Genomic DNA, 13,014 nt, shown 5'->3' with positions numbered 1-13,014 from the left:
GATTTACTATCCCTCTCAACCCCATTCTCCTGCCTTCTTCCCATAACCTTTAACACCCTGAATAATCAAGAACCTATCAACCTCTGTTTTAAATATATCCACTGTTTGGCTCTGCAGCTGTGGCAATGAATTCTGCAGGTTCACAATCCTATCTTGGCCCTTCAACATTCGATAGGTTTCAATCGGATCTCCCACCATTCCTGTAAACTCAGCTCTCCGGTGAAAAATGATGTCGTATCTGTTAAATAGGTGCCGTGGACAATTCTGATTTGATGGAGAATGGACGTGAAATCACAGAGGAACATCTACAGAAATTCTGAAACGCCCGTCCGCTACTGTCGTTACTGAGTGGTCTGGAATCTTTCCGAAGGTAGGCCTCAAAATCCCCGGCCTTGCCTGCTTTTGGCAACTGAGAAGGAGGTCGAATCGTTTGGCAGAGATGGCGCTCAGTACTCGGTGTCGAAGAGCTGATCAGAGCTCGAAGTTTTCGGATGACTCAGAGTCGGATTGTGGTCGGTATGGCAGGGAGAGTTTTTCTTCCCTCTCCCGTCTGCGTGAGATGTGGGACATTTGAGAAACTTTGAACTTTACTGTGCTCACGGACTTTCTTCATCAAGTTATGGTATTGTGCACTGTTATAACTATATGTTATAATTATGTGGTTTTGTCAGTTTTTTCGGTCTTGGTTTGTCCTGTGTTTCTGTGATATCACACCAGAGGAAATAATGTATCATTTCTTAATGCATGCATTACTAAATGACAATAAAAGGGGACTATTAAAACGCAAACAACAAGAATTCTGCAGATGCTGGAAATTCAAGCAACACACATCAAAGTTGCTGGTGAACGCAGCAGGCCAGGCAGCATCTCTAGGAAGAGGTACAGTCGACGTTTCAGGCCGAGACCCTTCGTCAGGGCCTACTCCCTCAGTCCCAGCGTTATTCTTCACTCATTTGACAGTGTCGTCTTTAATCTCCTAGGCCGCAAATCCAAACCAATTTCAGCTTTGAAATTACACCTTAAATTGGGCTAGTGTGTGGTAATAACAGACACAACTCCATTCCCCAATAACTTTATAAGTAATGGGGCTGGATCCACAGCGTTTCCAGAAAAGAGAGAACTAGATAAACATTTCTGCTTGGTTTACATTGTCAGTAATGCTGCACTTAGTAACACATAGGAACTGCTTGCAGACTCAACAATTTACACACTGCTTGCTTGGCAGGAATTCCAGCAGGTAGCCACTCCAGCAAGTGGCCTCTCCCGCACGCAGTACAACGGCCTTGGTTGATGCAAGAACGTCAAGGGTGTGGGGCAAGTCTGCTTGTCTTCAGCACAGCGGGGATTTGTGCTTTGTGACCTTGTCTCCACTGCACCACGGCCCAAAGAGCTCGAGCAGCCATGTTTCAGCAGAGAGGTGAGATGTCAAACGTCTGTGGGTGAGAGTGAAGTGTGACACTGAAGAAGACTTCAAACGAAAAGAACAAAACGCTCATTACTGGCATCCTTGCCTCCCCCTACCTTTCTAAAGAGTCCTTGTTCTTCTTATACCTCGTTATTCCTCTTGTTTTGCACTATATTTGCAAGTTTCAGCCACCTTTAGGCCTTATGCTGCTGAAAAACAACATGTTTCACCTCATTGAAGTCAGCGATATTATTTTGTGACTGTTGTTCCTCTCCGTGCCTTGTGGCGCACTGGGCGGTAACCTTGCCATTTCATTAGCAAGCGTCTGTTTTTTTATGAGGCCGAGTTGCTAGCTCAGTGCTCAGCCTGAGCGTGGATGGAAAGCAGGGAGCCGGCCGGATTCGAACCCGGGACCAGTTGCCCCAACGTCCGGTGCATGTGCCACTACACCAACAGCAGGCTATTTTGTGACTTGTATTACGCTGCATCACAACAATATGTACTGCATTGTAACTACACGGCACGTGTTGTGTGTGACTATATGCACTGTGTTTTGTACCTTAGTCCAAGAGGAACACTGTTTCATTTAGTTGTACACATGTGTATGGTTGAATGAGTTAAACTTGAACTTGATAATAAATCTGATCCTTTTCAAAGGAGGGAGCGTACAAATTGCCCAACACATTTCCATCAAATATTCAAAGTACATTTATTATCAAAGTTCCCACAGGAAACAAAGAAAACTGTGGAACCCATTCAAAGAACAACATTAAACCAACTCTGTGCAAAAAAAAACAAAAATAGCAACTCAAAAAAACAAGTGAAAAACACAAGATATAAAACACAAAATCGAAAGAGTCCAGGCATATTCAGTTCCTCTCAGTATTCTTTTACTGGTCTAATCAGATTGTCTGCCGATATTGACTGAGGGTTAAACTTTGGCTAAGGCATGTTGCCGAACTCCCTGGTTCTAACTGTAAATAATACCAGGAATTCCCCCACACCCCCTTCCCCATCAGTAGCGGAACAAAGGGACTTGGTTTTACATCTCATCTGACAAAGCAACAGGCCATCTCCAGGATATGAATGCCTGCGAGTAGACCTTTAGTTATTAATATTACATATTTAAATACACAGGGTGGTAACAGGCCCTTCTGATCCAACAAGCTCAAATACACCTTGTGACCAATTAACCTACTAATCTGTATGTCTTTGGAAAGTGTGCAAATATTTGAATACGAAGGAATACGTGAAGAGTACATGGACACATGAACGAGCTCCCATAATATTATTAAGTTCACGAGCCTGACCTATAGAGTCATAGAAAAGTACAGCACAGAAACAGGACCTTCGGCCCATCCACTCTGTGCTGAACCATTTAAGCTGCCTAGTCCCATCAACCTGCACCAGAACCATAGCCCTTCATGCCCCTCCCATCCACGTACCTATCTAAACTTCTTTTAAACGTTGAAATCGAGCTTCCATGTGCCATTTGTGCAGGCAGCTTGTTCCACGTTCTCATGAGTGAAGAAGTGTCCCCTCACATTCCCCCTCAACATTTCACCTTTCACCCTTAACCCATGACCTCTAGCTGTAGTCCTTCCAATCATATGAATGAATATTGTGCATATTCCTACAAATTCACTCTCTCTCTCTCTTTCTCTGATTTTCCTTTTTTTACACACATATTTCTAGTTTGCTCAGCTGAGCAAGCCCAGTACGATCTCACGTCTTTGCAATAGCAGCTGCACAGGCCTTCCTGTTGCAGTGCCACATACATTACTAAGCAGGCAGAAATGACCTCTGTTTAACCCCTCATTCAAATCAGCCTTGATCGGATTGCTGGAAGAGTCTGAGGAGATTAATTAGCCTCCTACTTCTCTTTTGAACAACACTTACAAAAAAATAATTCTATTAGGATCAGTTCTTTCAAAGAAAAACACCCTGCTTCCACCCAAAACAATGTTCATCCTGTCTGACCTCTCCCCTCCCCACCACTCCCCAACTCACAGACACACTCTCATCCTGCACTGGTCACTTTGCATCTTCTATCGCTGCTGTTTCACATATTTATGCGACTTTCTGTCAACCTGTCAACCTTCAGGCCAGTCACTCAGGGTCTTGTGCCGATAATATTTCGTGACTTTACGGTCCTGCATATAAATTCGAGCACTTAACTTTTTAAAAATGTAAGCGCAATATTTCAAATTAAACCGGGTAAACTAAGCTGGTTACAGCTCTTCTGTCTTCGAGCTAAAGTGCAGACATTATATGTGTTTTGTCGTCGTCATCGTGGCTATCCCTCGAGGTCGAGGATGATGGTTTTTGTTCTGTTGATCTACTTATGGGCTCTCAAGTGGCTTATGAGTCCAATCTTGGCTTTGAAAGTTCTTCCGCATTCAGGACGGGTAGTTCCAGATGGCAGATCCGGCTTTGGTTGTTGCTGCCTCTCTTTCCATTTTCTTCTCTTTTCTTCTAATTCTGCACATCTGTTGGCTTCGAAAGTTGCTGTTCCTTCTCGGATGATGGCTTGCCAGAGTTTCCTGTCCTTGGCATTGGTTTCCCAATTGATGATGTCAATGTTACATTTCTTCATGTTGGCTTTTAAGACATCTTTGAATCTTTTCTGTTGTCCGCCTCTTTTACGTTTGCCTTCTTTAAGCTGGGAGTAGAAGATTTGTTTCGGCAGACGCTCGTCTTTCATCCAAACAACATGACTGCTCCATCTTAATTGGTTCTTGATGATGTAGGCTTCAATGCTTGTTGCCTTTGCTTCATTTAGCACGCTGACGTTGGTTCTTCTATCTTCCCAGGTGATATTTAAGATGTTTCGAAGACAGCGTTGATGGAACTTTACAAGTGCCTTCAGATATCGTCAGTATGTTGTCCAGGTTGTTTTGTACCCGCTGGCTGTAATGTCAGTTGTTACTCCAGGTCATCGCTCTTTTTGCTGAGTCAGAGATTGATAAGCCTCAGCTGCCATTCCAAGAATTAAAAACACAAACTGAGCATTTAAAGCAACACTTAAGGGAGTCCTTCACTGGCAGATGCCATCTATAGATGCTGAGACACAACTGCTGACACTAGAAACTCAGATGGGGACGAGGTGTCATATAGGAGTGAGATAGATTGGCTGGTTGAGTGGTGTTGCAACAATGACCTTGAACTCAACATCTGTAAGACCAAGGAGCTGAATGGGGAATTCAGGACGGGGATTTAGTACAAAGAATCATCAAAGAATCTAACAAGTTTCTACAGATGTAGCGTGGAGAACATTCTGATGGTTACATCACCATTTGATACGGAGGAGCCATTGCACAGGATCGGAAAAGGAAGCCGAGGGTTGTAATCTCAATGATCATAGATGTTAATCTCCCCAGCATTGAGGACATCAAAAAGCAGTACCTCAAAAAGGTGGCATCAATCATTAAGGACCCCATCACCGAGGACATGATTACTTCTCATTACTACCTTCAAGGAGGAAGTACAGAAGCCTGAAGCTACACACTCAACATTTCAGGAACAGTTTCTTTCCTTCTGCCCTCAGATTTACCAACTGTCCATGAACCCATGGATACTACCTCACTCTTTTTGTTCTCTGTTTGCATTACTTATATTGATTTTTTCTACATATATTTTTTATTGCAACATATAGTATATTCAACATATTACACTGTACTGCTGCTGCAAAATGACAGATTTCACAAAGTGTCAGCGATATTAGACCTGATCCTGACTCTGCTCTCTGTTAACTCATGCACAGGATTTTGGAAAGGCCGGATTTGGAACACTGTGCTCCATTTTGGTCACCATTCTTCAGAAATGATACCATTAAACTGGAAGGAGTGCAGAACAAATTTAAGATGATGTTACCAGGACTTGAGAGATGGAAGGAGGTTGAGCAACTTCGGACGTTTTTCACTGGGGCGCAGGAGACTGGGGGGTGATCTCACAGAGGTGTATAAAATCGTGAAGGGTGCAGATGGGTCAATGCGCACAGTGATTTCCCAGGGTTGGGGTATCAAGAACTAGAGGGCAGAGGTTAAAGTGAGAGGAGAAAAATTTAATAGGATAATGGGGTGTATTATTTTTCACCCAGAGGGTGGTCAGTTTATAGAATGAGCTGCCAGAGGAAATGATTCAGGCAGAACTAGTAAAAACTTTTAAAAGATACTTGGACAGGTTTATGAATGGTGAAGGTTTAGAGGGGTATAGGTCAAACTCAGACATATGGAACTAGCTTATATGAGCATCTACCAGTCCTCTAGGTTCGGGTGTTCAGCTCAAGGCTAACAACCCTGACTGGTCAAACAAAACTGCTATGGAAACAGGAATGAAGAATCTGTCTACATCTGAGTCGCCAAGAACAGACAAAAATGAAGGACCTCCATTGCTGCTCTAATGTCTTATCTGGTACGGACCAGTTGTGCTGAAGGGCCTGTTTTCACGCTGTATGACTCTAGTTGTGACAGATCCAACAGCATTGCTTTGAAGCAGGGCAGTGAAGTGATCATGGCCTCCTCTGCTACTAATTATCTCTCAATTATCCTTATGAAACCAGACTGGATAGTTATCATCAGCTTGCTTGTGGCAGCTGACTAGGCACAGATTGGTTGCGATTCCTGTGACCTACTGACGGTCCTGTTGAAGGTTCTCGGCTTAAGACATAGGCTGCTTATTCCTTCCCAAAGATTCCGCCTGACCTGCTGAGTTCCTCCAGTATTTTGTGTGAGTTGCTCTGGATTTCCAGCAACTGCAGAACCCCTTCTATCTACAACATTGACTGCGTTTCAGAAGTACAGTCCTTTGCAAAAGTTTTAGGCAAATATACATAGTTATGATGCCTAAGACTTTTGGACAGTACTGTGGTAATTTTATGTATTGTACTGCTGTCGCAAAATAAAAATCATGACATATGTGAGTGATGATAAACATGATTCTGATTTGAGTCTCTATTGCGGACTGAGTGGGAAGGGGGCAGGGAGAGGGGAATCAAGGTTGGGAAAATGGGGGGAAAATAGTGGGAAGCACCAAAAAGACACTCTGTAATGATCAATAAACTAATTATTTGGAATCAAATGAACTTGCCTGGTTTTTGTGAGGCTGGGTGAGCCTGCATCTGCACCAACCCCCATCCCTGGCACTCCTTCTCTGACACCTGTCCCACACCCCTCCTGCGACGCTCCACCCTCACCATTCTCAACAAGCTCTCGCCAGGTTTACAAACTCACTCACCGCTCTACATTGACAAGTACAAAAGTCTTAGGCACCTTCTAGCTATAAGAACCTGCCTAAAGCTTTTGCACAGTACTGTATCCCCTTGGCTAAAAGCACTGAGATATACTGAAAGGGCTTTAGTTTGTAACAAGTAACACTGCGGTGATGTGGAACAGAAAATGATCAAGGAAAGTTATAAATTCCAACTTACCAGTGAAGCAAAGGTATACTTCTGATCCTTCTCTTGAAGAAACACAAGCATATCGGACAGCAGCACAGCCTGGACTTCTGTAAGAGAAGAAGCAGAATATTAAGACTCAGCGAGTGCAAGAACAACCATTTTCACCAGCACAATGTAATGGCCACCTGTTCTGTGAAGGTTAGGCTGAGTACACACCCCTGTCGATCAATGCTGCTGAGGTGGAGATGGCTGAGAGCTTTATGTCCTAGGGGCTTACTGCAGAACAAATGAAAATTATGGAGAACCTCTTCCCCCCACCACCGCCCCCCAGTGGATACTACTGATGCATGCTTCTAGCACTTGGTAGGATCAAGCTAATGTCACTGGGATACGATATGGGAGAGGTCGTCTTCAAACTAGCATCACAGAGTGTGCTCTTCGAACAAGAGATCTTCATTATCGATGGGCCTTAGTGTAACCCAACCAGCACCCACTGGATGTCACCATGGAATAGAGCAGATGATGTACCCTTTAGCCTTCCTGCTGCTGCTTTCAACGTGACAGGTCCATCGTGTACCAACTTTCTTCGTATCAGATCTTCCTTTGCAAACATCTGGCCACTCTTCAGCCTCATGATGGCTTTGGTCTCGGTTCTGCTATGGATCTCCTGGAGTCTGGTTTTCTTCTCATACTCATTTACCTTGTGGTCCACTGCAGCAATCACCTCCTTAATCATTGCCAGTGCTTTGGTGAGGTCAGTGTAATCGTCTTCATTTTCTGCAGAGAGTAATTAGCACAGGGTCAGAATGAATTATTACCACATCTTAATCAGAAATGCACAAGGACTTTCTCACCCAAAGAGGGTACAAGGAGACTGGGACCTTCTACTTGAATGTGTAGAGGACATAAAAAAACACACAAAATCCTGGAGGAACTCAACAAGTCAGGCAGCATCTATGAAGAGGATGAAACAGATGAAGTCTCGGGCCAAGACCCTTCATCAGGAATACTGAAGAGAAGGAAACAGAAGATCCTTCATCATTCTTGGATGAATCTGACAAAAGGCCTTGGCCCAAAACGTTGACTATTTCCTCCTCTTCATAGACGCTGCCCAAACTGTGTTTATAATCATATCAGGATCTCTTACATTAATGAAGACATAGAATCTCTCTCCACTTCCCGGATGAAGTGCTAAGAAGCAGAGCTGGCTTAAACAACACCACAATATTTGGCATTGATAAACTGTGCCAACAGCCACCTGCCAGACTGTAAGTTGCCACAATACAGGAAAACAAGAATAATCCCACTGAACGGATAAGGTGTAGAAGAGATCCACCAGGAGGTTTTAAAGATTCAAAGTACATTTATTATCAAGGTATGCACAGAATACAACTCGAAGTTCCATCCTCCTACAGGCAGCCAAGAAGCTAAGAGACACCATGGAAACCTTTCAGGATGACATCAAACACCCAACGCATGAAAAACCAACAAATCTCGCAATTGGACAACACACAGAATGTCAAACGTCAAAACAGAAGCCCAGTTGCATTCAACATACATCAAAGTTGCTGGTGAACGCAGCAGGCCAGGCAGCATCTGTAGGAAGAGGTGCAGTCGACGTTTCAGGCCGAGACCCTTCGTCAGGACTAACTGAAGGAAGAGTGAGTAAGGGATTTGAAAGTTGGAGGGGGAGGGGGAGATCCAAAATGATAGGAGAAGACAGGAGGGGGAGGGATAGAGCCAAGAGCTGGACAGGTGATAGGCAAAAGGGGATACGAGAGGATCATGGGACAGGAGGTCCGGGAAGAAAGACAAGGGGGGGGGGACCCAGAGGATGGGCAAGAGGTATATTCAGAGGGACAGAGGGAGAAAAAGGAGAGTGAGAGAAAGAATGTGTGCATAAAAATAAGTAACGGATGGGGTACGAGGGGGAGGTGGGGCCTTAGCGGAAGTTAGAGAAGTCGATGTTCATGCCATCAGGTTGGAGGCTACCCAGACGGAATATAAGATGTTGTTCCTCCAACCTGAGTGTGGCTTCGTCTTTACAGTAGAGGAGGCCGAGGATAGACATGTCAGAATGGGAATGGGATGTGGAATTAAAATGTGTGGCCACTGGGAGATCCTGCTTTCTCTGGCGGACAGAGCGTAGATGTTCAGCAAAGCGGTCTCCCAGTCTGTGTCGGGTCTCGCCAATATATAAAAGGCCACATCGGGAGTACCGGACGCAGTATATCACCCCAGTCGACTCACAGGTGAAGTGTTGCCTCACCTGGAAGGACTGTTTGGGGCCCTGAATGGTGGTAAGGGAGGAAGTGTATGGGTATGTGTAGCACTTGTTGCGCTTACAAGGATAAGTGCCAGGAGGGAGATCAGTGGGGAGGGATGGGCGGGACGAATGGACAAGGGAGTTGCGTAGGGAGCGATCCCTGCGGAATGCAGAGGGGGGGGGAGGGAAAGATGTTCTTAGTGGTGGGATCCCGTTGGAGGTGGCGGAAGTTACAGAGAATAATATGTTGGACCCGGATGCTGGTGGGGTGGTAGGTGAGGACCAGGGGAACCCTATTCCTAGTGGGGTGGTGGGAGAATGGAGTGAGAGCAGATGTACGTGAAATGGGGGAGATGCGTTTAAGAGCAGAGTTGATAGTGGAGGAAGGGAAGCCCCTTTCTTTAAAAAAGGAAGACATCTCCCTCGTCCTAGAATGAAAAGCCTCATCCTGAGAGCAGATGCGGCGGAGACGGAGGAATTTCCCTTACACTTCCTCCCTTACCACCATTCAGGGCCCCAAACAGTCCTTCCAGGTGAGGCAACACTTCACCTGTGAGTCGACTGGGATGATATACTGCATCCGGTGCTCCCGATGTGGCCTTTTATATATTGGCGAGACCCGACGCAGACTGGGAGACCGCTTTGCTGAACATCTACGCTCTGTCCGCCAGAGAAAGCAGGATCTCCCAGTGGCCACACATTTTAAGTCCACATCCCATTCCCATTCTGACATGTCTATCCACGGCCTCCTCTACTGTAAAGATGAAGCCACACTCAGGATGGAGGAACAACACCTTATATTCCGTCTGGGTAGCCTCCAACCTGATGGCATGAACATCGACTTCTCTAACTTCCGCTAATGCCCCACCTCCCCCTCGTACCCCATCTGTTACTTATTTTTATGCACACATTCTTTCTCTCACTCTCCTTTTACTCCCTCTGAATATACCTCTTGCCCATCCTCTGGGTCCCCCCGCCCCGTCTTTCTTCCCGGACCTCCTGTCCCATGATCCTCTCGTATCCCCTTCTGCCAATCACCTGTCCAGCTCTTGGCTCTATCCCTCCCCCTCCTGTCTTCTCCTATCATTTTGGATCTCCCCCTCCCCCTCCAACTTTCAAATCCCTTACTCACTCTTCCTTCAGTTAGTCCTGACAAAGGGTCTCGGCCTGAAACGTCGACTGCACCTCTTCCTACAGATGCTGCCTGGCCTGCTGCGTTCACCAGCAACTTTGATGTGTGTTGCTTGAATTTCCAGCATCTGCAGAATTCCTGTTGTTTCCAGTTGCATTCAGTTTAGTTTAGTTCAGCTATTTGCCTTTAGCCCACTGCAAGCAACAGGGCAAACTATTCTTTGCTGAAGCGCCCGAGACCCCATCGATCACCCCAATCAAACTGAAAAAGACTTGGGAGTGTGCGGGTCATTTCTGAGGAGAGGTGGAATGGACTCCATTTGTTTTCCCCAGAGCACAGGAGATTAAGGAGTGAACTCATAGACATGTGCAAAATTATGAAGAGCATAGATCAGGGAGATAGGAGGAAACTTGCTCACTGCAGATTTGTCTAAAATAAGAGGACACAGGATTAGGATGAGGGACAAGAGGTTTGAAGGGGTTCTGAGGAAGAATTTTTTTTTCACCCAGAGGATAGTTGGAATCTGAAACACACTGCCTGAGGGGGTGAAGGAGACGGGGACTCTCACAACATCTTGGTGAGCATTTGAGGCACCAACACATAAGGATTCGGACCAAGTGCTGGTACACGGGATGAGTGTAGATTGGTATTTGAAGGTTGCAATGGATATGATGAATTGAAAGTTCTGCTTCTGAACTGTAGCTGTTTACCTTTGGTAAGATGGATAATCCTCTGGACAATCACGGGATACTTAGTAATCCTTTGAGTAACCAGTAATATACATTCCTGGATCCCTAATCTTCGAACTATGGAACTAGACATTTTTTTCTGGAAGGGTAAAAACAAGACATTTCAGAGCAATGATCCAGACAGGCAGATAATAAACAGTTTCTGTACAGACTGCCGGTCAGTTGACCAAAACATGCACATACCCTCACAAATGTCTGGAATTTCTTCTCTCTTGCTAACAATTCCTTGTAAAAGTTCACCGCGTCGTTGTGCTGCCCACAGAATTTTCCATAGGTCTTTTTCAATCGCTCAGCACTGGGTCCAGAGAACTGTCAAATTAAACATCAGGCTAAGGTTAGGAAGGATAACAGCTGGCCCCTTTGTGGAATTAAATTTACAGGGACTAAATTGCCATCTAAAGACAAATGCATTATATATTAAAAAAAACTGACAGTGCAAAAGCTTCACAGAGTTGGTTGTAAAGTGGGAAAAGTATAGCTGGCATTTCACCCACAAACCGTGGGGCAGGACAGTAGCATAGTGGCTAGCACAGCGCTTTACGGTACCAATAACCTGGGTTTAATTCTCACCACTGTCTGTAAGGAGTTTGTACGTTTTCCCCAAGACCATGTGGGATTTCTCTGGGTGCTCTAATTTCCTTCCACAGTCCAAAGATGTACTGGTTGGTAGGTTAATTGGTCATTGTAAATTGCCCCGTGATTAGGATTAAATCGGGGGATTACTGGGTGGCGCGACTTGAAGGGCTGGCAGCGCCTGTTTCACACTTGCATTCATTGGTCAGGACATTTAGTACGGGCTTGGAACATCGCATTACAGCTGTAGAAGTTGACGGCGAGACTGCACTTGGAGTAGTGCATGTAATTCCGGTTATCTAGCTGGAGGAAGGATGTCATTAAGCAGGAAAGGGTGCAAAAAAGATTAATGAGGATGTTACCACACCTGGAGGGCGTGACTTACCTCTGACATCCTCCTATACTTTCCTCCAATTACCTTAAAAGGATGACCAATGCCACCCTCAGAAAAATCAATAGCTGTCCACTTTATCTATGCATTTATCAACTTGAACACTTCTACCACTCTCCTTCATTCTAAAGAGGAAAGCCCTAGCTTGTTCAAGTATTCCTCATAAAATATACTCTCTAATCCAGGCAGTATTCTGGTAAATCTCTGCTGCACCTTCTTTAAAGCTTCCACATTCTTCCTATAATAAGGTAACCAGAACTGAACACAATGCTCCAAATGTGGTCTAACAAAAATTCTACAGAACTGCAACATTATCTCACGGCTCTTGAACTCAATCCCCCAATTACTGGAGGCCAGCATATATTAACTTGCAACTTTGAGGGAACTATGGACTTGGACCCCAAGGTCTATGGCGGCCTCTATTTGGCATGACATCTAAAATTCTGACAAACTTCTATAGATGTGTGGTGGAGAGTATATTGCATTACAGCCTGGTATAGGAACACCGATGGCCTTGAACAGAAAATCCTTCTAAAAGTAGTGGAGACGCCCCAGTCCATCATAGGCATCCCCACCATTGACCACATCTACATGAAGTGTTGTGGCAGGAAAGCAGCGTGCAGTATCAGGGACCCCTGAACCCAGGACATGCTCTCTTCTTGCTGCTGCCATCAGGAAGGTGGTACAGGAACCTCAGGACTCACACCACCAGGTTCAGGAATACTAATTACCTCTCAACCATCAGGATCTTGAACCAAAGGGGATAACTTCACTTGCCCAATCATTGAAATGTTCCCACAACCTATGGACTCACTTTCTTCATTTCATGTTTACGATATTTATTGCTTATTTATTTATGACTATTATTTCTTGCCTTTTGTATTCGCACTGTTTTGTATCTTTTGCTCACTGGTTAAACAGTCAAGTCGGTGTGGTCTTTCTTTGATTCTATTGTGGTTATTATTCTATTATGGATTTATTGAGTATGCCTGCAGGAAAGTGAACCCCAGGGTTGTATATGGTGACATAAATGTACTCTGACAATGAATTTACTTGGAACACTGAACATTCCAAAGACATATGGTTAGGGTTAGTGAGTT

The 13,014-nt window shown here is 44.8% G+C and overlaps 1 protein-coding gene across 7 annotated transcripts in view; it reads right to left on the bottom strand.

The window, feature by feature from the left end:
* The window catches only part of LOC134355758 (A-kinase anchor protein 13-like), a 557,767-nt gene that overhangs the window by 48,394 nt on the left and 496,359 nt on the right, over window positions 1-13,014 (bottom strand). For all 7 annotated transcript variants that reach the window (XM_063066124.1, XM_063066122.1, XM_063066127.1 and 4 more), the window contains 4 exons: window positions 11,134-11,259; window positions 10,912-11,029; window positions 7,332-7,580; window positions 6,834-6,910 (listed from right to left, as the gene is read on the bottom strand). In XM_063066124.1, coding sequence (XP_062922194.1) covers window positions 6,834-6,910; window positions 7,332-7,580; window positions 10,912-11,029; window positions 11,134-11,259 — 570 coding nt within the window. The remainder of the gene's footprint in view (window positions 1-6,833; window positions 6,911-7,331; window positions 7,581-10,911; window positions 11,030-11,133; window positions 11,260-13,014) is intronic.

The sequence above is a fragment of the Mobula hypostoma genome, chromosome 13 (assembly GCF_963921235.1).
Source record: "Mobula hypostoma chromosome 13, sMobHyp1.1, whole genome shotgun sequence".
In the NCBI taxonomy this organism is placed as follows: Eukaryota; Metazoa; Chordata; class Chondrichthyes; order Myliobatiformes; family Myliobatidae; genus Mobula; species Mobula hypostoma.
Note: the sequence above shows the minus strand (reverse complement) of the source record. Positions and strands in the feature narration are given on the sequence as shown.